At 41.5% G+C, this 25036-nt stretch overlaps 1 protein-coding gene across 6 annotated transcripts in view; it reads left to right on the plus strand.

Annotated features, from left to right (window-relative positions):
* DIP2C (disco interacting protein 2 homolog C) overlaps window positions 1-25036 on the plus strand; it is a 516114-nt gene that overhangs the window by 398467 nt on the left and 92611 nt on the right. For all 6 annotated transcript variants that reach the window (XM_006111894.3, XM_006111897.3, XM_006111900.3 and 3 more), the window contains 8 exons: window positions 4129-4222; window positions 4372-4491; window positions 5247-5361; window positions 10557-10696; window positions 13520-13656; window positions 16306-16514; window positions 17894-18008; window positions 23354-23555. In XM_006111894.3, coding sequence (XP_006111956.1) covers window positions 4129-4222; window positions 4372-4491; window positions 5247-5361; window positions 10557-10696; window positions 13520-13656; window positions 16306-16514; window positions 17894-18008; window positions 23354-23555 — 1132 coding nt within the window. The remainder of the gene's footprint in view (window positions 1-4128; window positions 4223-4371; window positions 4492-5246; window positions 5362-10556; window positions 10697-13519; window positions 13657-16305; window positions 16515-17893; window positions 18009-23353; window positions 23556-25036) is intronic.

Below are 25036 nucleotides of genomic sequence, written 5' to 3' on the forward strand. Positions count from 1 at the left end.
CATCTGTACGCAGTATTCATGATGTGGGCATACCATGGAGCTATATAGAGGCAATAAGATATCCTTTGTCTTATTCTTTATCCCCTTTTTAATTATTCCTAACATTCTGTTTGCTTTTTTGACCGCCACTGCACATTGAGTGGATGTTTTCAGAGAACTATCCACAATGACTCCAAGAGCACTCTCTTGAGTGGTTATAGCTAAATTAATCCCCATCATTTTGTATGTATAGCTGGGATTTTGTTTCCAATGTGCATCACTTTGCATTTATCAACATTAAAATGCATTTGCCATTTTATTGCCCAATCATCTAGTTTTGTGAGATCCTTCTGAAGCTCTTCATAGTCTGCTTTGTTCTTAACTATCTTGAGCAGTTTCGTATCACCTGCAAATGTTGCCACCTCACTGTTTACCCCTTTCTCCAGATCATTTATAAACAGATTAAATAGGATGGGTCCTAGTACAGATCCTTGGGGAAAACCACTAGTTACCTCTTTCCATTCTGAAAACTAACCATTTATTCCTACCCTTTGTTTCCTGTCTTTTAACCAGTTATCAGTCCACAAAAGGACCTTCCCTCTTATCCCATGACAACTAAATGTTAGACTTACTGGTCTGTAATTGCCACAATCACCTCTAGAGCCCTTTTTAAATAATGACGTCACATTAGCTATCTTCTCATCATTAGATATGTAGCCTGCAAATCTACATACTTTCCTATCTTATCCCTTTTACTATATTTTAGTAATGCTAGTAATGCAAGGCCTGCAGGACTTAGCCTATATGAGTTGGCTTTAGCAATGGTGTAGTGTGATAAGTAAGGGTTAATATCTTTTTAGAAATTAAACTAAATATCCTTAATATCTCTTTAGAAATTATGAAAGGCTTTGTGGCAAAATTTTCAGTTGGGTCAGAACACAGATAGGGTAAGATATGTGACTCAGCACCTTGTGAGACCTAAAATATGTCCAAAACTGCAAGAGCCAACCAAACTGACATTCTGATCAGGGAAACAGAAGGCCTTCCGCTTTTACTACGTCAGAGAATAGGTCCAAGGGGGGCATCGAATGATCTTATTCATGCCTATTCAAATGATGTGCCAATATCACCATCCAATCAAATATGTGTATCCACAAAATCTCAGGGTTTGGAAATCTGTTGATGGCCATTAGAGGTTGGGAATTAATGATGCAAAGAGGCTGTCACTATCTGTGCCTCCCCTCAGGTTTACAACAGTGTCATCATCAGATTTAAAGGCATAGCCTCCCACCAGTGTCACTTCTCCCCCCTTATCCTTCTTCCCGTGTTCCAGTCTTTACTTATGCTCAGTCTCGACAGTATCAATCTGGTTTGCTGGATTAACCCCGTCAGCAGGGCATCCGCCCTCTAGGTGTCACCCGACAGAAGGGAGAGGGGACCTGGGCCAGCCCTCATTCCGGGTCCCGACCCAGGACCCTAAGGACAGGGATGCAACTCCCTGTCTGGTTGGTGGGGCAGCCACCGTAACTCACCAACCCTCGAGCGGCCCCTCAGCTCCAACGCTCAATCCTGGGTCGTGTCCCTCGGTTAGCCAGTCCCCAGGCAACCCTACAACCTCTCCTCGCTCTGGCTCCTCTGCCTGAAGGCTTCTCCTCCTATTCTAGTCGCACTCACGACGTCCACTTCCGCTTCTCCCCCCCCCCCCCTTCCTGGGCCCTTCTGGCCTCCTTTTATGCTCCCCGCTCCCCTCATGCATAGGCCCTGCCCCCTTTCTGACGTTCCCCTGATGTCAGTGCATGACTCTGCACTGCTCTTCGGAGCAGCATCAGAGCAAGCGGCGCATGGTGGCCAAGAAGCTGTTCCTGCCCTGAGAAAAGCCTCGGTGGTGCAGTCTGCAGTCAATTTGGTGGGTCTTCAGTAGACCCACTAAATCGACCACCAGTGGACAATCTCAGATCCTCAATCCCTGCTATAGTGTAGATATAGCGTAATGGGGAGGGGGATATGAGAGAGGTCTATAAAATTGTGAATGGTATGGAGAAATTGAATAAGGAAGGGTTCTTGGCCCCTTCCTATAACAAAAGAACCAGGGGTACACAATGAAATTAATAGGCAGCAAACTTACAACAAGCAAATGGAAATAACACTCCACACAATGCATAGTCAGCCTATGGAACTCATTTCCAGATGATGTTGTGAAGATCAAAATTATAATGAGTTAAGAAAAGTTTTAGACAAGTTCATGGAGGATAGGTCCATGAGTGGCTTTTAGCCAAGGTGGTCAGGGAGCTTGCGCTGGGTGTCCTGAGCCATTGAATACCAGAAGCTGGGAATGGATGACAGGGGCAGGTCACTCAATAATTGCCCTGTTTTGTTCATTCCCTTGGAAGCACCTTGCAATGGCCACTGTTGAACAGCACAGTATTGGGCTATATGGGCCTTTGGTCTCACCTGTGATGGCCAGACTTGCATTACTTACCTTGCAACAGTTGTGCTTCAATACGTTGAAAAGGCTGTCTGTTTACCTCTTGAATATCTTCCAAAGTAAAAACCAGGAAGTTCACTGATGTGGAAGAAAACATCTTTTTTTAAAATTATTATTATTATTATTTATTAAAAACAGTTTCCAACATACCCTTGAAGACTGTTGCAGCAGAAGTTTAGGGAAATCCTGTTCAACTGATCTTAGTGGAGAGTGTGTTTAACTTTGAGTCCATATCTGAAAATTTCAAACTGAAAAAGCTGATGTGTTATGATTCCAGTGGAATCCAGCATACCTTCCCTGCCTCCTGTTGTTCTGTGTCCATTAGTGCCAAAGGGCAATTATAATTATGGCTTGAGGCAGAATGGGATACCAGACTTTATGTCCATAAGTAGTTAATTTAACACTGTTAACTTTATTACATATGCTGAAAGTAAGCACCCAACAAAATTTTCTAATCACCTGTTTTACTGTTGTTCTTCATATGACCTTAACTTGCTGCCTGACTGATCTGTGAATGCTTTTCCTCTGTTAACAGTTGCTGAAAAGGGAAATACAGGTTGAATCTCTCTAGTCCAGCACCTTCAGGACCTGACCAGTGCGGAACCAGAGAATTTGCCGAACCATGGGAGGTCAATACTGTCCAGCAGCATTACCAACACTTTCACTGTTTATTGGGCTCTCAAGACAGTCAGGGGTAAACGAGAGCTAAATAACAGCACAGAATCAGAACTAGTGGCTGTGAACAACTTTATGGGACTTTGGCCATACTCATGATAAGTGGACATCTGGCTAACTAAAATTGTGCCAGACCGCAGATGTTGCTGGACCAGAAAGTGCTGGACTAGAGAAGTTCAACATGTATCATCTTTGGCTCCAGTTACTTACATGAGTAATCCCATTGAGAGATTGACTGGTGTTCTGATCTGGGGATCCTTGTATTGGGTTTCCCAAAAAATGTACCATGTTGAACCATTACTTCAATATAGCGATATTATGTGACAAATAACTTACAGAAAGAAACATTTTAAAACACAAACATCAACTTGCTGCCATTGGATGTACTGAATTTCTTATTTATATACTCTACAACTTTTTAGAATCTCACCAAGGATGTACTGGGGTTGGTCTAGCCAATAAAAGGGCCAAGAGGCCCTTAATTTATTTTTTTTTAAGAGTAAGCAAAATTTTGCTTATTTTAAGTATTATCACGGATTCCACTTCCTACTTTTGTGCACTGCTAAACTAATATTTTTGCTATAATGTGGCCTTTCAGGTCTCATCTTTGTATTATCAAGCTTTTCTAGGTTTTAATAGTTGCATATGTCTTTGAGTCAGGGCAATTTCTGTGAACTAAGGGTTAGCAGAATTGGGCCCTAAAATTCACTTCTGAAGCAAAGACACAGCTGTCAGTCACTCAGCTTTTATCAATTAAAGCATGCATTGGGCCACATTCCATATTGCTGTTGCATAAACTTACATGAAGAAGAATGGAGACAAGTGAACATCCTTTTTAAAAGTTACATTACAATTTTCAGCCTTTTTTTTTTTTAAGGATTTGTTATTGGTTTAAACCAGAGTCCCTAATTATGTACTCATAACTTGATTCATTACTAAATATATGCTGTTTGGGGACAAATCCCTTGTTTAATTTATTTTGATTTCAGAGTGTCATGAACATGATGCATGTTATCAGTATCCCATATTCCTTAATGAAAGTGAATCCACTATCATGGATACAGAAAGTCTGCCAATACAAAGGTAAGGATCACAAGTGTATAAAAGTATTTTTGAAAAATAAAATTTAGAAAAGTAAGTTGTTGCTATTGAGCCTATTTAGCTGTAATTTACTCATTGCCACAAAATAACTTGTACACATGACATTAGTAATCTGTTGACTTTTATTTTAGCAAAAGTCGCTTGTGTAAAATCCAGGGACATGCACTGGGCATTAGTGGCACATCGAGATCAAAGAGATATCAACCTTTCCTCGTTGCGTATGCTAATAGTGGCCGATGGTGCAAATCCTTGTAAGTGATGCTTGTATAATAAAACAAAATATATGATACTTATTTTCTGTCTTATGTTTTAAGTTTCAGTCTTCAGTCACATTAGCCAAAAATGTTTAACAAAAGTATAAGGTTTATCTACTGCAAACTACACAACATTTATGGAAACAGTAATTAATTTTGGATTTTTTTAAAATGTATTTTTCCTTAGCTAATCCTGAAGCAAACTTGATATTCTGCATAACGTAAGTCGCAGTAAATCCAGTTTTGTTTAACATGACAGCAATATATAAAGACTGAAATAAATTATCTTTAAGATGTAGAAAGAAGCAGAAGGTTTGCTTCTGAGTAACAAAGACATTTTTTTTGGAGGGAGGGGATATTTGCATTATTGTAGACAACTGCATCTGGATCATTTCATGAAAATTAATAAGAACTTTCTCCATGTTATTTTTACAATACAGTGATATAGATCTTCTGCTTATCTATTGTAACTTGCTTTGAGTTCCTAGAGTAAATCCTTCCTTAATGTTCCTTTTGTTAAACATGTTGTATGTTTGCTTTACATCTTAAATCCCTGTGTAGTGGCTCTTCTACCCACAAATAATGTAACTATTTATGCTGGAAAGCTAATCTTTAATACACCCTATGTAGCTGAGCTCTACCAGATATGGTGTTTTCCAGATATAATCTAGATCCTTTTGTCCTGAAAATGTTTTGCATGTGAATTGCATTATTTCAGAAGTCAGATTTTTTTTCTCTGATTTTCATTCTAGGGTCTATTTCTTCCTGTGATGCATTTCTCAATGTCTTCCAAAGTAAAGGCCTAAGACAGGAGGTCATTTGTCCTTGTGCCAGTTCACCAGAAGCTCTCACTGTGGCTATTCGAAGGTACTGTGTTACCTATGCAATGGCAGATTCAAGATTAAAAAAATGCAAAATTATGTTCAAGAAAGATTATGGATCTATAGTTAGCATTCACATTATCCATTTTGTATTCATCTTTGTACCAAATAGAACATGCAGTCCTATAGTGACATCCTAACTAGTTGTGGAGGGAAAGTACACTGTGGTCAAGTTCATAATATGATTTGAGTTTCCAATCAAACAGGCTAACATGCAAATGTGAACAGTATGAAAACCCTTGTAAAAATCCCACAGTAAAGCAGTGAATGAAGTAAAAAGAGGGAATCTTAACTAAATTGCAAGGGTGGGAAAATCATGCTTTAGAACTCAACAACCAATGTATTTCTGGAGAATTACAACAGGCTTCTGGTAGCTTTTGGCTCCATGGCTTTTTTTCTTAATGATTAGAGGAGCTCATGAATTTCATGGAAATGAGCTACCAGCACTATTGTGTCTGTGCTTGGAAATGGAATATATAAATTCGAGCAAACTGCCAAACCCTTCTATTTACTCATGATTGTAAGGAGGTAGTGGGCACTTATTCCATAATTGTGAAAACAGCAGGGCATTACTATGTTTGTGCCAGGGTGTCATAACCTTGATGAAAAGTGGAAATCATGAAGTATAGGTGTATCATCCTAGATGGTCAGTTCAAATGCATTTCTAAAATCCAGATTTCTAGAGCCATCTTTCAGTGTATAGCCTCATGAAGCATCTGATTTAATTAAGTTTTGTAATTATGTTAAGTAAAAGATAATCTGCAAAATGTAAAATATAATTCCTGTTAAGGAATATTTCACCTGGTTTTTTAAGTGCAGTTACGTGGATTACTGCAGGAAGAAAGAAAAGATACCAGGAGTGTGTTTAACTTGGACACAAGTCTCTTAACAAGCCTAGGAATTATCCAGTAATCATTTATGCAGTCCAGGTCAACCTTCTGTTTGTAATCCATGTCACCATGGGGTGGGCTGTTATCAACACATTTCTCTTTTAACCTTAGTCCTAGAATTGTTGCTGGGACCTCCCTGCCTTTTTCTTGATCAAGAACATTGGGCTGGCCTCTTGCAGCCCAGACTCTATTACCCTGAAATCTGTTGGCCACCTTCAGACTATGTCTACACTACAGTTTTTTCGGAAAAACAGCCTTTTTTTCTGAAAAAACTTTACTTATGTCCATACTGCATTCTTTCGACAAAAAATTGAAAGAAAAGAGGGGTTTTTCCAACATTGGTAAACCTCTTTCTATGAGGAAGAAGCCTTTTTCCGAAGGAGTTCTTTCAGAAAAAGGCGTGTGTGGACCGGGAAGAGGGAGTTCTTTCGAAAGAAGAGGAGAGAGGGAAAAGCACAGGTGCCCTGGTGGCCACTCCATCCATAGTAATCGCTGCTTAAATGTGAGATAGCGTCCATACAGTGTGGACGCTATCTTTCAAAAAAGCAGATAACTTCTTTGATGCGCTTTTGCTGTGTGGACACTGTCTTTTGGAAGAAGTTTTTTTGAACGATCTTTTCAGGAAAAGCTTCTTCTGAAAGAAACCTCCAGTCTAGACATAGCCTCAGTGATTACCTTCCCCCAATCCATATTCCAATTTTGATTTGTCAGGGAATCAGCCAAACTGAGATGTGAATACGTTAACACTTAACTTGCCCACCAGGTCCATAGGCTATGGAGAAGATAAAAATCTCTACCCAGGCTAATCAGGCAATAAGGGAAAACCATTTTCCCAGCCTAAAAAAAAGGCCACCTATATGATGCTCATTGCAAGATCCAGAAAAAGGATCCTACTCTAATCCCCAGGAGGTAGCACCATGGGTAACGGAAAGGATTTATGTGGGAGCTAATGGGCTTCTGCTACACTCATCTATCCATCCCATTAAACAAGCAGCTCCGCATTTCTCTTACTCATCTACAAGGAGCCCCACATGGAAGACAGGAAAAAGAGGGTAGGCATTCCCCGGTAGGGGCTAAAAGGTTTTCTTTTCCCTGCTGGCCCATACAGTACCTCCCTCAAATCTGAAGCTGCAGAATGGAGTCATTTTATCCAAAGTTTTAACCTTAATGTATAAAGGAAAGTCTGTCCTATCTAGCTTCAAAATTCCATGCTAAAATCCATTTTGAATTGTTAAGAATCCATTTTCATATTAAGTACTTTTGGTAGATTACCTAAAAAGTTTTAACAACAAATAAAATAGATAATATATGGAAAATATTTTTTAGTTTTAGAACTTTGTTCAGTAATTATGTAGCAGTCGTCTTGTTACAGTGAATGTTATCAAACTTACAAATGCTTGTGTATGGCCTGTAAATAGCAAGATAATACTTCCTGAACTCTGAAATTTAGTGTCTTTCACATTCCATTCAGTCATTCTCGACGGTAAAGTCATTATCACACAAATTCCACAGATTAGCATCTGAAGCATAAATTAGAAAGACTGGCTACAGATCCGTTGTATACAGTTTTCCTGTTAACACTACAACTGCAGTATACTTTTCTAAATCGTTAATTATAGATTTTCCTTGAGAGAAGACTAAGAAAAAAGCCATTCCTCTTGTAAAATGTCTGTATAATATAGAAAAAAGGCAATTACTACTAGATGAATTGTTGCTTTAACCAGAAACTCAAAGCATAATATAGTTGAAAGCTGCAAAAAAGTAATTTAATATGCAAAATCGTGGTCAAGGTGTTTTGTAAGACCACTTGATGGACTGCCTCCACCAGATGGCATCTGGCCTTGATACTGCCAGTAACTTAAATAAGTGCTGATTCCTTTAACCACACAAAGACTTCCATTGAAGTCAATGAATATAAGTCATAAACCAGTTATGATCTTTTATACATGTTTCTGAAAAGGAGAAAACTCTATACTTCTGCTTACACAATCTTTTTAATCCAAGAGTCTCAAATATTTTACAGGTGCTACATGTTAAGGCTTCCTTAATTTGAATCTTGAAGTAGGCAGGTATTATTAGTCTTTTAGACATAGGGACTCTGCAGTACAGATACCTTTAGTGACATGGGCACTTTCATTTAGCCTATGGAAATAAAAACCCTATCTTGTTACCTCTGTTTCTTAGTCTCAAAATTTATCCTTCCTGTAATGAACCCTTAGAGACCTTCAAATTCTGTTCTTAGGGATAACTAGTAAGCAGATGGAGTTGTTAACTTTTAACCTAAAAAGATCTAAATGTCTTGGAAAAATACTACTTGAATTCACCTTTCTCCCTGGTGATTTTTCCCTGCAGTTGCTTAGTAGAGATACTCATGTTAGGGTTGCCCTGGTTTGGACTGCATAGGACTGCTGATAAGGCATATTCCTAAGGAGTCTGTGTATCTTGTAACTGCTCCCATTATTCATCCACCCAACCTTGGATTTGTTTAATAAAACAAGACAGACATATGCAAAAAGTCCCATGTTGGCTTTTGCTCTATTAAATGTGGCACTATGAGGAAATATGTGAGCAAATTTAAGATGGAAACCAGTGAAAACAGGCATTTTATTTTCATGTTTAAGATCATGTGAGCAACATAATGTGCACTTGGGGATTGGGAATGAGAAAGTTGATCAATAATGTGGCTGAGTGCTCCTTTTAAATGATGAAAATGTTATTCATCATGGCTGCCTATTTACTAGCCTCAATTTGTTATGTTCTAATGCGTATTTGAGCCTGCCCAACACCTTCTTTGTTGACATTGTCATCTTAGAAATGCCTTATAATATCTATTAATTGAAATGTATTATATCAGTCACTTTGAGTCTTATGTGAACATGATTAGTGAAGGCTGATCTATGGATTTCAAGCATAGCGGAGGAGACATGACATATAAAAAAACCCATGATTGGATAACACGAGCATTAGTTACAATGGAATACACAGCAAGAATGTAAAACCCCCCAAGATGCATGTGGGCTCTTTCATTGATCTTGAAAATAGTTTGTCGGTCCACATTATATGTGAGCAATATCCCTAAACAACTCAGCATAGTAATACTCTATCTTACATTATGAAGTACAATTCTGTGTGAATGTCTTTCCAGTTTCACTCTGGCTATGTCTACATTGGCCCCTTCTCCGGAAGAGGGATGTTAATTTCCAACTTCAGAATAGGGAAGTCCGTGGGGGATTTAAATATCCCCCGCGGGATTTAAATAAACATGGCCGCCGCTTTTTTTCTGGCTTGGGGAAAAGCCGGAAAAAAGCGTCTAGACTGGTGCGATCCTCCGGAATAAAGCCCTTTTCCGGAGGATCTTATTCAAAGTAGGAATAAGAGATACTCCGGAAAAGGGCTTTGCAAAGCCGCGGGAAAGCTGGCGGCGGGGCAGCCCAGGCACGCCTGGGGTGCCTCGCTGCCCGAGCCCCCCGGCGGCTTTGCTCTGCGTCTTCCTGGTCTGCAGACCAGGGAGACGCAGAGCAAAGCCCCAGAGTACACGGGCGGCAGGACCGCGAGGTACCGCAGTCCGTGTACTCTGGGGCAGCCCCGTTCGTAACTGCGGATCCGACGTAAGTCGGATCCGCGTAAGTTGGGGACTGCCTGTATTTAAAAATGTAGTATCTTTTGTTCAGAAGGCTGATGCCTAACCATGTGGCTTAAAAAAAAAATATCACAGCCTTGGTCTATGTCCGAACTGGGAATCAAGAATACTTCAGTTCTAATCCTAATTTTCTAACACTAACACATTATAGTCCTGGTCACATCACTTAATCCTAAATTCTGAATTGACTATTGGGCTACCAAGAATTGAGGCATCACTAATCAGTTTTGAACATTTGGGCATTAATCTCTCTCCATTTCCCTATTTATAACGCTAAGTATGACGCTGCTGTCTCTCACTAGGCAACTCAGTGAATTAATGTGTGTTAAGCTCTTTGAAGATTAAAAATAATTACAGAAGGTGAGATCAGAGTTATACTTAAGACACTCTAGCAACATTCTTCTGAGTGGATGCTGACAGTGAAAGCTAGCATCTCTAGTTACCAGTGATATCGTGGGAGAAGAATCATGTCAAATATTATAAGGCAAACGAGGATGATGTGGAAAATAAATCAAAATTAAATCTAAGAAATGCTAATATTTAAGACAATATTGGGGTATATCTGCTACAACTCTGTTACATATGAGGAAAAGATAATATTTTGCCTGGTAAACCACACTGCCTATTCAAATTATTGATGTTTTGTTGCAGGCCAACAGACGATAGCAATCAGCCTCCAGGGAGGGGAGTTTTGTCCATGCATGGTCTCACCTATGGAGTAATTAGAGTGGATTCTGAAGAAAAGCTCTCTGTCCTGACTGTGCAAGATGTTGGCTTGGTGATGCCAGGAGGTAGGGATTGGAACAATTTTCTCTGACATATGTAATATATATAAAAATTTTTTTTAGAAACTTTGTGTGTCCATCCAGCCATGTGTGAGTCCGTTTGTTCAAAAACGCCTCTTAAATGGTAAGAGCTAGGACCACCAAATTTGGAATGTAGCTTCCTCTTATCATACCTTTAAGCAAGGTAAGGGTATGGTTGTACCAACACAATGGGATGAGCCTGGAATTTGATTGTCTCATGAAATGGAAAAGGGGGAGTCTGGTGAGAAGGACCGTTATATTTTGGAATGACCACAGAAGGGCAGCTAGGGATCAGAGGGTACATCTAGACTACAGGCTTTTGTCGACAGAGGCTTTTGTCGACAGACGCTGTCGACAAAGAGCGTCTAGACTACATCCATTTCTGTCGACAAAGCAAGCCACTTTGTTGACATGAGAGTGTAGACGCAAAGGACAGTGTAGATGCAATAATGCCTTCTGTCAACAGAACTCTGTCGACAAAAAGGCGGTATTCCTCGTAGAATGAGGTTTACCGCCGTCGACGAAACTGTGGAGTTCTGTCGATGTTATGTCGACAGAACTCGGCGGTAGTGTAGACGCAGGTATAGTTTTGTCAACAAAAGTGCACTTTTGTTGACAAAACCCTGTAGTGTAGACACATCCAGAGATAGGGACTGGGACAGCTATAACCCCATTGGGCCAGCAAGGGTTAAGAAAGGGACAGCTATCTATCATATATTGCAGAGAGTTTGTCTGTCTGCATGTCTGTTCCCCCGCTGGAGGACATTCATCTCTCACCGAGCTGGAACCATTGCACCTGCGGTGGCCATGGGTAGGTGCTTCTCACTTGGCCCCATGCTGTTGTGGAGAGAGAGAGGGCTGGGGTTATCCTGTCTCCCCAGGGCAGCCTGCCCACCGAACCCCTCATCCCCAACCCCACCCCAGAGCAATGATTTAAATGAAGGAAAACAAAACTTATTTGAATTAAGGACCCAGGCAACACCAGGTAAATCTTCTAGTTCTAGTATATACATTTTCTTCCCAGTAGTTACTGTGATCGCATGCTCAGCCACCATTCATTAGCCACAGATTGCTTTCATTTCAAGTGTCCTCGCAACACCTGATTCTTCTCCATTGTCCTCATGAGGGCATGTTCAGCAGTAATTCATTATGCCTGAAATGCTCAGAATAAAATATAATTTTGAATCCTATATGCAGAAGCTAGATCACAGGTATCCATAGAAACAAGAGTGACCCAGACCAGGCCAAGGTATTTTAGGTTATTTTTCTAATCTACTGTAAATGTAAACTAAACTGCTTGCTGCAGACTTGCAGAATATTTCCTCAAGCCCCTACATTCATTATAAAAAGAGATGTATCTTAAGGAGATAATAGTTATAAAATTCAGACTAAAGCAAGAAGCTAGAGTTTTTTTACATGACATCAGGCTCTGTATCCAAATTGATTTTATGTGTTGTGTTGTACTGACTGGAAAAGACCAATATTGCTGTGTTTCTTAACAGAACTTCTAATACATTATGTACCAAATGAACTCTGTTTCAGTTGAACAAGTTAAAATGGAAGCAAGTTGATTTTTTTCTAACAGCCCTGATATAAAATTATTTTATAGATATATTGGTTCATGGCTGATTATATATTCTGTTCTAATTCAAGGGAAGGTATAATACATATTATTTTGTGATTATCCTCACTGGGAGTGGAGAAGCAGCCGAGACATAATATTTGCACCTATAAAGGCATTCTGGTCTGCTTCCCTTTTCTCTTTCACCTTAGCCCCTTTCCAGTTGCAAAGACATATGCTTATGACAGGCTCCTACTACAGAGATTGCTGCTAAGAGGCATACCTGCCCTTACTTTTGTGTCCAAGATTGGAAGTGGCAGAACTCCCACACTATCTTTGGTGCAGAGATAGAAAGTATCAGAGTGTCCTCAAGCAAGAATACTCTTTCTCACCTTTGCGATTTTTCCTTCTCTTCTCTCCCCAATGAGCACTCTCTCTCCCTCTGGCTTCTCTCCCCCCAATGTGCACTCTGTCTCTCCCTCTGGCTTCTTTCCCCCCAATGTGCACTTTCTCTCTCTCTCTCTCTCTCTCTCTGGCTTCTCTCCTCCCAATGTGCTCTTTTTCTCTCTCTCTCTGAGCATCTACACTGCACCATAACTCGAAATAAGATGCACAATTTGAGCTGTGCAAATTGCGTATCTTATTTCGATGCTATTTCAAAACAGCTTATTTCATCATTTAATTTTGAAATAACGTGCTCCTTACCCCTCGAAGAATGAGGTTTACAGGGACGTCAGAATAGCAAGCACAAAATAACAGGCTTGCTATGAAGATGCCCAAATAGCATTGCAGTGTAGAAGTAGTCTCTCTCTCTCTCTGCCCACTGTCAATATTTTTCTTCACTTGTTGGTCTCCTCTTAGTTCCTGCTGTCTGTGCTGTACTCTAGTACAAAATTGATGGGCGTCTAAACTCTGGTAATTCTTGACAAAGAAACACACTACTGCTGTTCTAGTCTGATGGGCAGAATATCTGGATGTCTTGCATGGATTTTACTTGGGTTTAGGTGAGAACCAGCCTTCCTGCCTTGACATCTGTTGCTGGCAATTGGATATAGAATAATTGTCATCCAGAAGTTAAAGAAAAATATTTGATTTTGTAATATATATGATAATGTATGTAATATGTATGGTATTACTGTCGGCATATAATTTATTCACTGAAATTTCTAGCCCACAGCCTCCTGCTACCACTAACTTTCCTCTGTCATTTCCATAATATTTTTGAAAATCTTTTGCTTTCTTTTTAGCTATAATGTGTGCAGTGAAGCCAGATGGAATTCCTCAGCTCTGTAGAACAGATGAAATAGGCGAACTTTGTGTATGTGCCATAGCAACAGGTACATCATATTATGGACTCTCAGGCATGACCAAGAACACTTTTGAGGTGAGTCAGAATGAACGTGCACAACAGAATCCATCTTTTTTAACTCTTCCGAGTTGAGACATCTGTATGTACAGGTGCAGTAATGCTAACAATTCTATTCATTATTACTAACTACTAGCGATACAATTTGTAATGCCAAGTGAAAACCAGTAGCAATTAAATTTTAGGGGGCTTCATTTCATTAAATACTCTTCAGACCTTTAGAAAAGTATGGTTATCACCCTGAGAGGTTGTTCTCTGTTTGAAACAAGATACTTGTGTTTGTAACAAATTATAGGAGGAAAGAGGGATGCAGGACATGCAGTTTTATAGGGTACCTGTGTGTACAACTTCATGGTTCCAAACACTTGGAAAACTGCTGAGAAATTAGATTTAAAAACTTTCTTCAACAAATCTTCAATCTAGCCAACATTAGTTAACTGATTTCTTGTAGGAATCATAACAGAAATATGTTTTGAAGAGAGATTTGAAGCAGTCTGAAAACATGATTTTTACAAGATTGCTTTTTTCCTAATGAACTAAATATGGCTTTTGTTTTTAAACCAAAAGAGGTGTAATTCTTTGAATTTCATAAGTCTGCTTGTTTTTCTGAGCTCTGCATTTCTATGATGATAGCTAATTTGATAACTTTGTAGCAGCTGTCTACTTCTGTTTTTGTGGAACCTTAATTGACATGATATAAAAAGTCTAGACAAGTCACTGAAGTACAGAGAAAAACTGAACAGAGATATTCTTTATTTAAATTTTTGTTTCTTTCTTTTCTTAATCAGTGGGGTGGGGAAACAAGGAGGCAAGGAAATGAGTGTAAATGTATTGCTCCTTTAACCAAATGCTTCTTCTGATTGCAACATTTGTATACAGGTTGGATCTCCCTGATCCAGCACCCTTGGGACCTGAACAGTCCCAGATGAGGGATTTTGCTCGACCAGGGGAGGTCACTCTGGGCCCCCTGTCACTCTCCCCTCACCTCCACCCTGGCCTGGCCCAGTGCCCTCCCAGCCAGCTCCCCACCTGCTGCCAGCCCTGATGGGCAGCCGCTGCTGCCCGGCTCCAAGCCTCACTGAGCAGCCACATACTGGGGCTCCCAACCCTTCCAGGCAGTCATGCACCGGGACTCCTGACGTTGCCAGGCAGCTGTGTACTACCGCAGTTCCTGGCTCCACCGGGCAGCCACAAGCTGCAGCTTTGGGCCCTGCAGGGCCACCACCGCTGCTGCTGCAGCTCACAATCACCGCCAGGCAGCAACACATTGGTTCTCCCAGCCCTGATGCTGCACCCTGGGTGGCTTCGCCAGCAGCTTGCTACGGGCACTCTGCTGCCCTGCCATCCCCATGGGACTCCCTGCTACTGGCCCTCCATTGGGACTTTTTGGTCCTGCAGCATCTATGCCGGACCACAGATGTTGCCAGACAGGAGAGTCTTGGTTTAGAGAGTTTTAAGCTGTAGGCTAAACAGTTAATTTTTTCCTGCATAATGACTGTTTCAATATTCCTAATTCGTACCCCATTCTGAGTGTCACAAGCACTATACCCTGAATAAACACCAGGGGCTGGAAGTGGGAATGACAGTTCCTAGACCCATGGAAGCCAGGAATCTTTCTATACTGCAATGGTTTTGAATTTCTAAAATCACTTTTTCACGTGCTGAAAAAGCAATTAGTGATAGCCAGTGTGACTGGAAATCCAATATCTGACTAGTGTACAAGACAGAACTTAATAACAGAATTAAGCTAGAATTAAGCTCAGTAAAATCAGCTAGAATTTAATAGCATCAGTAAAATCAGTCATAGTTGGTAATATCCAGTTGGTAGTAACTGAGGCCCTTAGTTGAGCATGTATGTGAGGTTAAGCATATCTGTAGCCCAATTAATGGGGCTACTCACATGCTCAAGAACCTTGACCAAAACACTTAAGATGCTTTTCTTACATGCCCTTTCATGTGAGAGCAAGTCAAGAGTCAATTATCTGCTTTCAGAACTAATTATGGTCTCTGAATGAACCATTATTCATTTTTCAATAAGTCATCAATGTGCAGAATGTGACCTTTTCTTTTGATAACTGAGCCTCAAAGGAAAAAACACAGACACTTTGACTTTTATTGACAACTCACAGTGGAGGCCCTCAGCTTGTGATTGCCTTAGATAACTAAGAACTTGCATTTACACATCCTCAGACCCTGCAATTTTCATGGCATTTGCTGTAGTCATTGAGGGAAATAAAGGCATTCCTGCAGAGACCAAGAGAACATAATTTGTTTAACTTACGTAAAATTGATGGGTGTCTACAGTATATTAAAATGGCTTGATTTGTTTTGGTGACTTTTTTTTTTCTGAAGTGTATTGCTTTAATGAGAGTGGACATTTCCACTGATATTTTTATTATTATTTCTTCACTGCATTTTGGACCTAAATTTAATTCCTTCCCATTCAAATATTTGTATCCATTATTGTTATTAAATTAAAACATAGAAGCTATGGAAAGTGTGTGTCCTAAATAAATATGTCACAAGGTTTAGCACAATGGGTGGAGAGGTCTGGGTTCAGAGTGGAATAAGGACTCCCCATTCTCAGGGAAGCCCATAGTGCTGGTAACTCTGGGGATTAGTTTCTTGTAAGGAATATGGATAACTGTATTCCTGTCTCTATTACAGGTGTTTCCTATGACCAGTTCAGGAGCTCCTATAAGTGAATACCCTTTTATAAGGACAGGCTTGCTAGGATTTATTGGACCAGGAGGGCTTGTCTTCGTCATAGGCAAAATGGACGGTCTAATGGTGGTCAGTGGAAGAAGACATAATGCTGATGACATTGTAGCAACAGCCCTGGCTGTGGAACCAATGAAGTTTGTCTACAGGGGAAGGTTTGGCTCACTTTTGTTTCTTTGTAAATTAAGATCTTTATGTTGCTTAAAGCAAGTCTAAGTCACCCAGTATTTAAAAATGCCTGTGGCAGGCGTGACCTATTCACACTAAACTCCCAAATGTTGCTTACACCCAGGTCCATCGACAGGAGGAGGTAAAGGGTGCAGTTGAACATGGTCCCAGTAGAATTAAAGGGGCCCAGGACTGCCACGCAGCAACAGCAACCCTCATTTTTTCCTTTTAAAAAGCGCTGTTGTAGCGACATAGCAGCAGCTATGGGGAGCCTCAGATCCACAGAGCAGCAGGGTGGAAAGGAGGGCCTGGAACTCTTTATCACTTTGAACCCTGCCTGGGTCTGAGGGGAGGGGAGAGCCGGTCTGGGAATGGAGCGGGAGGGAGTCAGGGTGTGAAGAGAAGGAAGGAGCCAAACTCTGGGGGTAGAGTCGGGCACTGGACTGCAGGGAGTGAGGGCCTAGAGGGGAGGAGGAATCAGGCTAGGAAGGCAAAAGAGTGGGGGGTGCAAGCATGGGTAAGTAAGGATGGTTGGGAGAAAGGAGCCAAGGGTGAGGGGCAGAGGACTGCTGGTGGTCAGAGCTGGACTGGAGGGGAAGTAGGGTGAGAGGAGCATCTCCAAGCACATGGGTATGGGGCAGTGACCAACCAGAGGGTCCTCTGATTGAGGAGTGGTGCTTGAGGTTTCTCTGGGCAGGGAGAGGGAGGTGGCTTGTGCCTCTCTCTCGCCAAGGGACAAGGGCTAGGAAGCCCGTTGATGTGTTGTCCTAGAGCCCAGAATTCCTGTCAGCAAGCCTGCTTTCACCAATGGTGTTGCGTGAGAGTTGGCAATGGTGGGAAGCTTGTGCAGAATTTCCTTGTGTAAATAAGGCTGCAGAGCAGGGGCGGTCAAACTTCTGGGATTTGGAAATTGTATGGAGGATCATGAATGAGGCTGGAGTGTGGGAGTGTGGGACCCATATACATAGGTGCTAGAGGGAGGACATGCTGCTACTTCCAGGATTTGTGTTTCAGGGCAAACCCCAGACCATAGTTCCTAGTACAAGCTCGAGGGCAGGATTAAAATGGCTGACAGGCCAGGTGAAGGCTACTGAATCAAAGATCATTAGTAACACTACTTTACAAAAACTACTGATTTTACAGGTCTTGTAATATTTTTCCTCCGACCTTAGTCAAGTTTAACAATTATGTCAGGGTTTCATATGACATTTTTTTCACTAGCAGAATTAGTAGCTAAAGTATCATTCTTCTGAATAATTCGAGTAATTGATAAATAACATTTCCAAAATGTTCACTGCAGGAATGGAATAGACTTTTCTGCAGTCAGTATTCTAACTCAATCCCCTTTTCTTTCTGTGTGTTACAGAATAGCAGTGTTTTCAGTGAGTGTGCTTCATGATGAAAGGATAGTTATTGTTGCTGAACAAAGGCCAGATTCCACAGAGGAAGATAGTTTTCAGTGGATGAGCAGAGTTCTCCAGGTAATGTTCCTATGGTAATTCTGAAGTTTGTTGTTTCAATTTTATATTCCCTTTATTGATTGTTTAACACAATGAAGACTGTATTCTGATCAGCTTCTTTGAGCATGTGTGTGTGTGGATTTCACTGTAGGCCCAAATGATAGCCGTCCTTTAATACCAGTGTTCATCAGGGCCGTGCTGTATTCTAAGCCTCCTTATGTTCCCCTGGAAGGGCATGAAGGGCAGAGAAGCCACTACCCTTTGTCATGGCTCCTTCCCCACTCTGGCATGATAAATGGAGGAGTGGGGGCCAGCAAAAGTACCTAGGGTTGCCTCATGGCTGAAACAAAAATACCAAACATCTTCGCCCCCCTTCCCCCCCAAAAAAAACCCAAAACACTGGGAAAAAACCTGGATCACTGCTAGGGGTTACCAGGTAGTCATTTAAAAAAAACAAAAACAAAAAACAGGACACGCTTCATGGGGGGGAGGACGGCCAGGAAGGGAGCGGTGCTGGCTGGGAAGGGGGGGCCTGGAAACAGCTAATGGGGGGAGGAGGGGCAATGGGGCTGCCCATGGGAGCCAACGGGAAGCAGGGCTGGCTGTGGCGGGGGTGAGGGTCGGGCGGAACGGGGCTGGCTGCAGGATATTGGGGGAGGGGGCGGGGCTGGCTGGGAGTAAAGGGGGGGCAGGAAGCACAGCTGGGGGTGCATATGCAAGGTAGAGGTTTCCCCTCCTCCTCACACTCAACCAACTGAGGGCTCCTGGCAGCAATCGCGGCCCCGCCTCTCAGCTGGGACTCCCAGCCACTCCCCCTGCCCACTCCAGGCTTCAGTCTGGTGCGCAGCCGGAAAAATCAGAAAATACCGGACTTTGCACATGTCTGATATTTTCTGTTTTTTTTTTACCGGACAGAGCGCACAAATACCAGACTGTTTGGTACAATACCGAACACCTGGCAACCCTAAAAGTACCCCAAAACCTTATCTACCAGGCTTTGGTATAAAACTTCCCCCCCAAAATCTTAACAACTTAGATTTTGGGGATAAAATCTCCGCTGCTATCACCCAAATATTAATAAAGCAAACAGGGAGAGACTACATCGGAAATCTCACCCCTAGAGTACAAACCAGGACACACAAATTAACCAATACCAGGTTAATAAAAAGAAAAGAGAAAGAATTTCTATTATCACCACAATATTCCTGTTGCAAGCATAATCACTAGATGGAACAGTAACAAAATAATATACTCATGGAGGAGAAATTTACCATGAGCCAGGAACTTAGTTACAAAGGAGAGCAAAACCCATTTTTAAATGCACAGACACTAGATCCTGTTTCCCAAACCATAAAACAATAAAACGGATTTGTCTAAACTTTATCCTACTTACAGACTGTGAAGAGTATTTTCTTAGAGGGAGACATCCTGTCCCCTTCAATAGCTGAAGAGAAAAAAACTACCTAGAGATAAAGGAGGGAAACCCAAAAATTCCTTTGTCCTAATTTGAGATTCCTACCTACATTCCTATTGGGTAACTCTACCTGAGTTAGGTATAGTTAACCCTTAGTCCCCAGGCTGCTGGCTAACCCTCCTGATCATGACAACCCTCCATCGAGTTTCTTGTACCATTGGTGGAAGCAGGTTGGGATCCATCCTGGAGGGGTCTTTGATCAAATTTATGAAGAAATCTTCATCTTCCTGCTCCCCTCATTTGGACTGCAAAAAAGGAAGAAAAACGAGAGCTGTGTTCTCTGCAGGCTGAGCACTTGGGCAGCAGCCCAGGAGAGATTCAAATGCCGCCCAGCTGATTAGCAGAGTGCCCACAGCCGGCAACATGTATTTCTACGGGTGGTGCCTACCCGCACATGCCTTGGTGCATATAACAAAATTTATTCTGCACATGAATGGAAAAGAAATCAGAGGGAACACTGCTACAGACCTCCCCCATACACTCCTACCCAGAATAACGAAGTGCTTCGTGCCAAGTACCATACATCATGGTGGTCTCCAAATCTTCAGGGCTTTAAATCCTGCCAGTTCTATAACAGACTGATTCCTTTCAAGGATGGACACTGTTGATGTCATTTCTGCCTAGCGTAGGACCAGGGGGTCAGGACCCAAAAACCCAGACACTCTCAGCTAAAACCATATCTGCTTGAGCACTCCAGGCAAAGGTGATAGCCACTATCCAATACGGTGGCATTAGCTAGTGTTCCCTAAGGCACACATCATATACTGGGGTCAGGCACTGGAAAAAGGTGAAGAGAGCACTGGCAGAGCCAATATTAGTGACTTTGACATCAGCTGCCTCCACATTAGTGAAATCTGTGGCAGTGAAACTGTAACACCATCTGCCCTGGAAGCTGTGACACTGACTGCTACATCATATGCAGTACCCCCGTTCTGACTGCAACAGCATCTGTGTCTGTACCTGAATATGAAGCCCCCTCAAAGCAAGGTGGAAACCAAACAAAGCTCCAGCCATGATGGGAGGGCCTGGAAGGAAAACACAACATCTCTATTTGAGGGGTAAAGCATCAGACCTGGAATGAAACACTCACAAACAAACTGAGTATTGGTATCTGTGATGGTGCGCAGCAAGGGCCCTCAGATATCCCCTGTATGAATCTGGATCACCTCCAAGAATGCTTCCTGTGCTGAAGAGTAATGTTTCCTATAAACTGTGCACCAGGAGAATTTACGGTGCTGCTCAGCTGATTAGTAGAGTTCCCACAGCCACCCACAACCAGCAGCATGAATTTCTACCAGTGGTGCACATCTTCACATTGCTTAGTGCACATAATAAAATGTATTTCACACACAGATAGAAAAATTAGAGGGAACATTGCTGAAAGACAGCTGGTATTGAAACTGTCCCTGGCACCTTATCCTCCTATATTTATGAACGAAGGATTTTCCTTGCCATTACCTCTTCACTCCTCATTGCTAGCTTTCTCCTGTGCTTTCCTGTATGTATTCAATATTGAGATACCTCATGTGACCTTCTGACCTGTTCTTCAGTATTCCACAGTGCAGATCACTACACCGATGCACTATACCAACAAACAAGGAGGCACATGCTTGTGATCTTCCATTTCTTAGGAAGCTGTCAAGCTCTGGACATGTGCCATCTACAAAAGATAAGCCTGCTAGTGCTTTGTGTCTCAAGAGTCAGCAATGAGCAGATGGACTTCCTGAGCAGATAACCCATGACCAACCACAAGTATCCCCTACACAGAGCTTATATTCCATCACAAGTGGAAGGGAACAGGTTCCCATAATAGACCCATTTGCCACCCAAGGCAAAGCCAGGATGTCACTTTCTGCTCCGGAGGGGATATAAGCAAGGGCTCATTGTCCATATTCTGCGTGGAGTCCAAGCCTAGCTTGCCTTTGTACAGATTCCCAAGGATGATTTCCCAAATAAAGAGACAAAGCCATGACCTTTCTCATGGTTCTGTGGAAGCGTAGGCAGTTTTGCCTGACAGGCCTGCTGCAAATGTCCATTCAGATGCTGATCCAGCTCTGATTGCCCAGACCTGATTTTACAGCACCATGGGGAGATATTCCATCCAGACCGCAAGTCCCTGCACCTGTACATTGTCTGGTTATAAATACCATGGTCAGGGACCTGCCTGTCAGAGAGCCTGTTATTGCCTCAGACTTCAATACCCTCCTCTCAAGGCTCGTGTGGACCCTCTTCAAACCCCTTTCAGAGGGTTTTTCTCTCTCTTTTTATCTTGCTACCTCTTCAGCCAGGAGAGCAACGGAGCTGTCATCATTTATGGCCAACCACCTATATACAACAAATGGTCTGGTAGCACTTTATAGACTAACAAAACATGTAGATGGTATCATGAGCTTTTTGGGCACAGCCCATTTCTTCAGATGACTGGAGTTTACTAACTCAGCTACCCCTTGAAGCATCTGTATACAGTGTTTCAGTGGGATAAAGTGGTGTTGAGTAATCTCCAAGTTTCATCTGAGCAGATTAGTCTGCTTGTCTCCTAAAACCCATTTATTTGTTAAGAACGAAGTGGTCATATACACTAGACATTTCCGGAGCCAGACTTTACTGTGTTGTCAGAATAATTCCATTCAGACTGAATTTTCAGTTATTCCGGAGTGTAGCCAGCTGTTCCAAGGGCTGGGCCATCTCATCACAGAGGACATCGAAATAGGTAATACAATGAGCTGAAACTTCCTAACTGATTTAAAAGGAATGCAGTCAACTTAAATCACACCTTCCTCCAAAAAGTACATATTGCTGCTTTTTTTCCCCAAACAATACCTAAAAAGTTGTTGTAAATAAAAGGCTACAGAAGAGAATACTTCTGTTTTTGTCAGTTTTACCTTGTGCATCTGACAGCACTTGGTAGAAAGCCAGCCTGAATACCTTGTCAGTTTCCATTCATATTTGAAGATAATTTCACTTAGAGTGTGTCTACACAGCTAAGTTATTTTGGAATAATGGCTTTTATTCCGAAATAACTATGTGAGCATCTACACAGCAATTCTGTTATTTTGAAATAATTTTGAAATAATGGACGGCTTAGTCCTTCTTCTGTGAACCTCATTCTCTGAAGAATAATGCCTATTCCAAAATAGCTATTTTGAAATAAGGGGTGTGTAGATGTTCCACTGCTGCTATTTTGAAATAGCCCCTCACCAGGGCCATTCTAAGTTATTCCTCCTGAGGATGTAAATTGAGATAGCAGCGCAGACATGCTATTTCAAAATAAGCTATTTTGGGATAACTAGTCCAGAATAGCTTATTCTGAAATAACTGTGCAGTGTAAATGTAGCCATAGTGATCAGGGAGAGGAAAAATCTTTAACAAACTCCATAAGTTAACACTGAGTTTAGATGCAGGACTGACACCTGACAATGGTTTTAGATCTTTCTGAAGCTAATTAGATTTTGAGTTGATAGAGTCCCTATCAACAATTGCATTAAAAGCACACACATATTAAAATCAGATTTGCCTGTGAACTCTGTCTTTAGTTAGTAGACCTCCTGTAATGAATTACTGCTAGCATATGGTTATGGAGAGAGCCAGGCACATTAGCTCAACTTGCCTGAAATTCATGAGGGTCTTAAATTGATTTTCATCTATTTATGTGGGTTGTTTTTTAACAATCTAGGTTTTTTAATGGCTATAACCAATGGTGAAGTAAATTTGCTTTCGAATGCCCTCAGTGAAGAGTACCTCTCCTCCTCTGATAATGCTGAAAAGTGCGTTTACTGTAGCAGGTAATTGCCAGGTTGCTTCTGCAGAAGTTTAGAAAACCTAATGAATACTGTAGTGCTAACAAGTGCAGTGATTAGCTTTACTTCATTAACTTCAGCTTCAATTTTTCTAGGCTATTGACAGTATCCATCAAGTGGGTGTTTACTGCTTAGCTTTGGTACCAGCAAACACGCTCCCGAAGACCCCTTTAGGTGGCATACACTTATCAGAAACCAAACAACTTTTTTTGGAAGGCTCATTGCATCCCTGTAATGTATTGATGTGCCCACACACCTGTGTAACAAACCTGCCTAAACCCCGACAAAAACAGCCAGGTAAGCTGAAAAGGGGCATAATCTGTTAGTATTTTCTGTTTTGTAGTGCTATATGTGATAATGTGAATGGGAGCTAATGATGCTCAGCCCCTTGCAAAGTCAGCTATATAATTTGTAAGATGAATAGTCCCGTGGCACCTTGTGGCATGTCCGCACTAGGAAATTATATTGAAAAAAGCTAAATTCAAAATAATAACTCCCAAAAGAAGTATTTCAAAATAAGCTTATTTCCCAAGAAAAGCAAGACAGATTTTAAAATAACCAGCCTATTATTTTGAAATAACAGGCCTGGTAGTGTGGACGCTCCGCTTATTATTTCGAAATATAGGGGGTTATTTTGAAATAACTCCCTCGTGTAGACCAGGGCTTAGAGACTTCTAGCTCATCTGAAGAAGTGAGTTTTGCCCACGAAAACTCATGATAGATACTATATATATTTTTGTTAGTTTCTAAGGTGTCACAGGACTACTCACCATTTTTAGTTACAGGCTAACATGGCTACCCCTCTGAGATAATTTGTAAGAGTACTTTTCTCCCCCTTCCCAAAAAAAAAACGAACTTGTATTGAGAATGTCTCTACAATAGACTACAGTATGAAATATAGACAGACTTTGGGTTGAATAAATAGTCTGTTGGCTCAAGCCCAATAACCTGTCACCTCACTAACAGGGATATGTCTGTCCTGCAAAATTTAATCTGAATCCATATTTTGAACTCACATAGTTGGAGGCCTGTCTGGACCTGTGGCTATGGTTTGCTTGAACAAAATACCATGGGGGCATCTGACATGTTTTCTTCTTCAGTGCCTGAAACTTAGGTATCATCTATTATAGAACCTAGAGTATATTTTGTAGTAACAGTTCCCTTGTTTCTCTGATTTGACACTCTTAGACAAACACTTGAGAACTCAAAGAAAGGCATTATAACCTTGCAGAGACATTATAAAAAGGAAGTGTCAGAGACTGATAATGGCTTGTCGAGAAAATGATAGCAATAGGAGATGTTGGCTAGCTGTGACACTCTGGCAGACTCATGTTGCCACGTCCCCACTAAGTTAAACACTGTGGATGCGTCTAGACTGGCAAGATTTGCGCAAAAGCAGGTGCTTTTGCGCAAAAACTTGCCAGCTGTCTACACTGGCCACTTGAATTTGCGCAAGAGCACTGATTTTGTAATGTATAAAATCAGTGCTTCTTGCGCAAATACTTTCACGCTCCCGCTCGAGAAAAAGCCCTCTTGTGCAAGAATACTTGCGCAAGAGGGCCAGTGTAGACAGGACCCTTAATTTTTTGCGCAAGAAAGCCCAGTGGCTAAAAGCGCGTCTATACTGGACACGGATGCTTTTGCGCAAAAGCATCCATGCCAATCTAGATGCTCTTTTGCGGAAATACTTTTAACGGAAAAACTTTTCTGTTAAAAGTATTTCTGCAAAATCATGCCAGTCTAGACGCAGCCCGTGTGTTCCTAAACTGTGGGTTTTG

Source organism: Pelodiscus sinensis, chromosome 2 (genome assembly GCF_049634645.1).
Source record: "Pelodiscus sinensis isolate JC-2024 chromosome 2, ASM4963464v1, whole genome shotgun sequence".
NCBI lineage: Eukaryota > Metazoa > Chordata > Testudines > Trionychidae > Pelodiscus > Pelodiscus sinensis.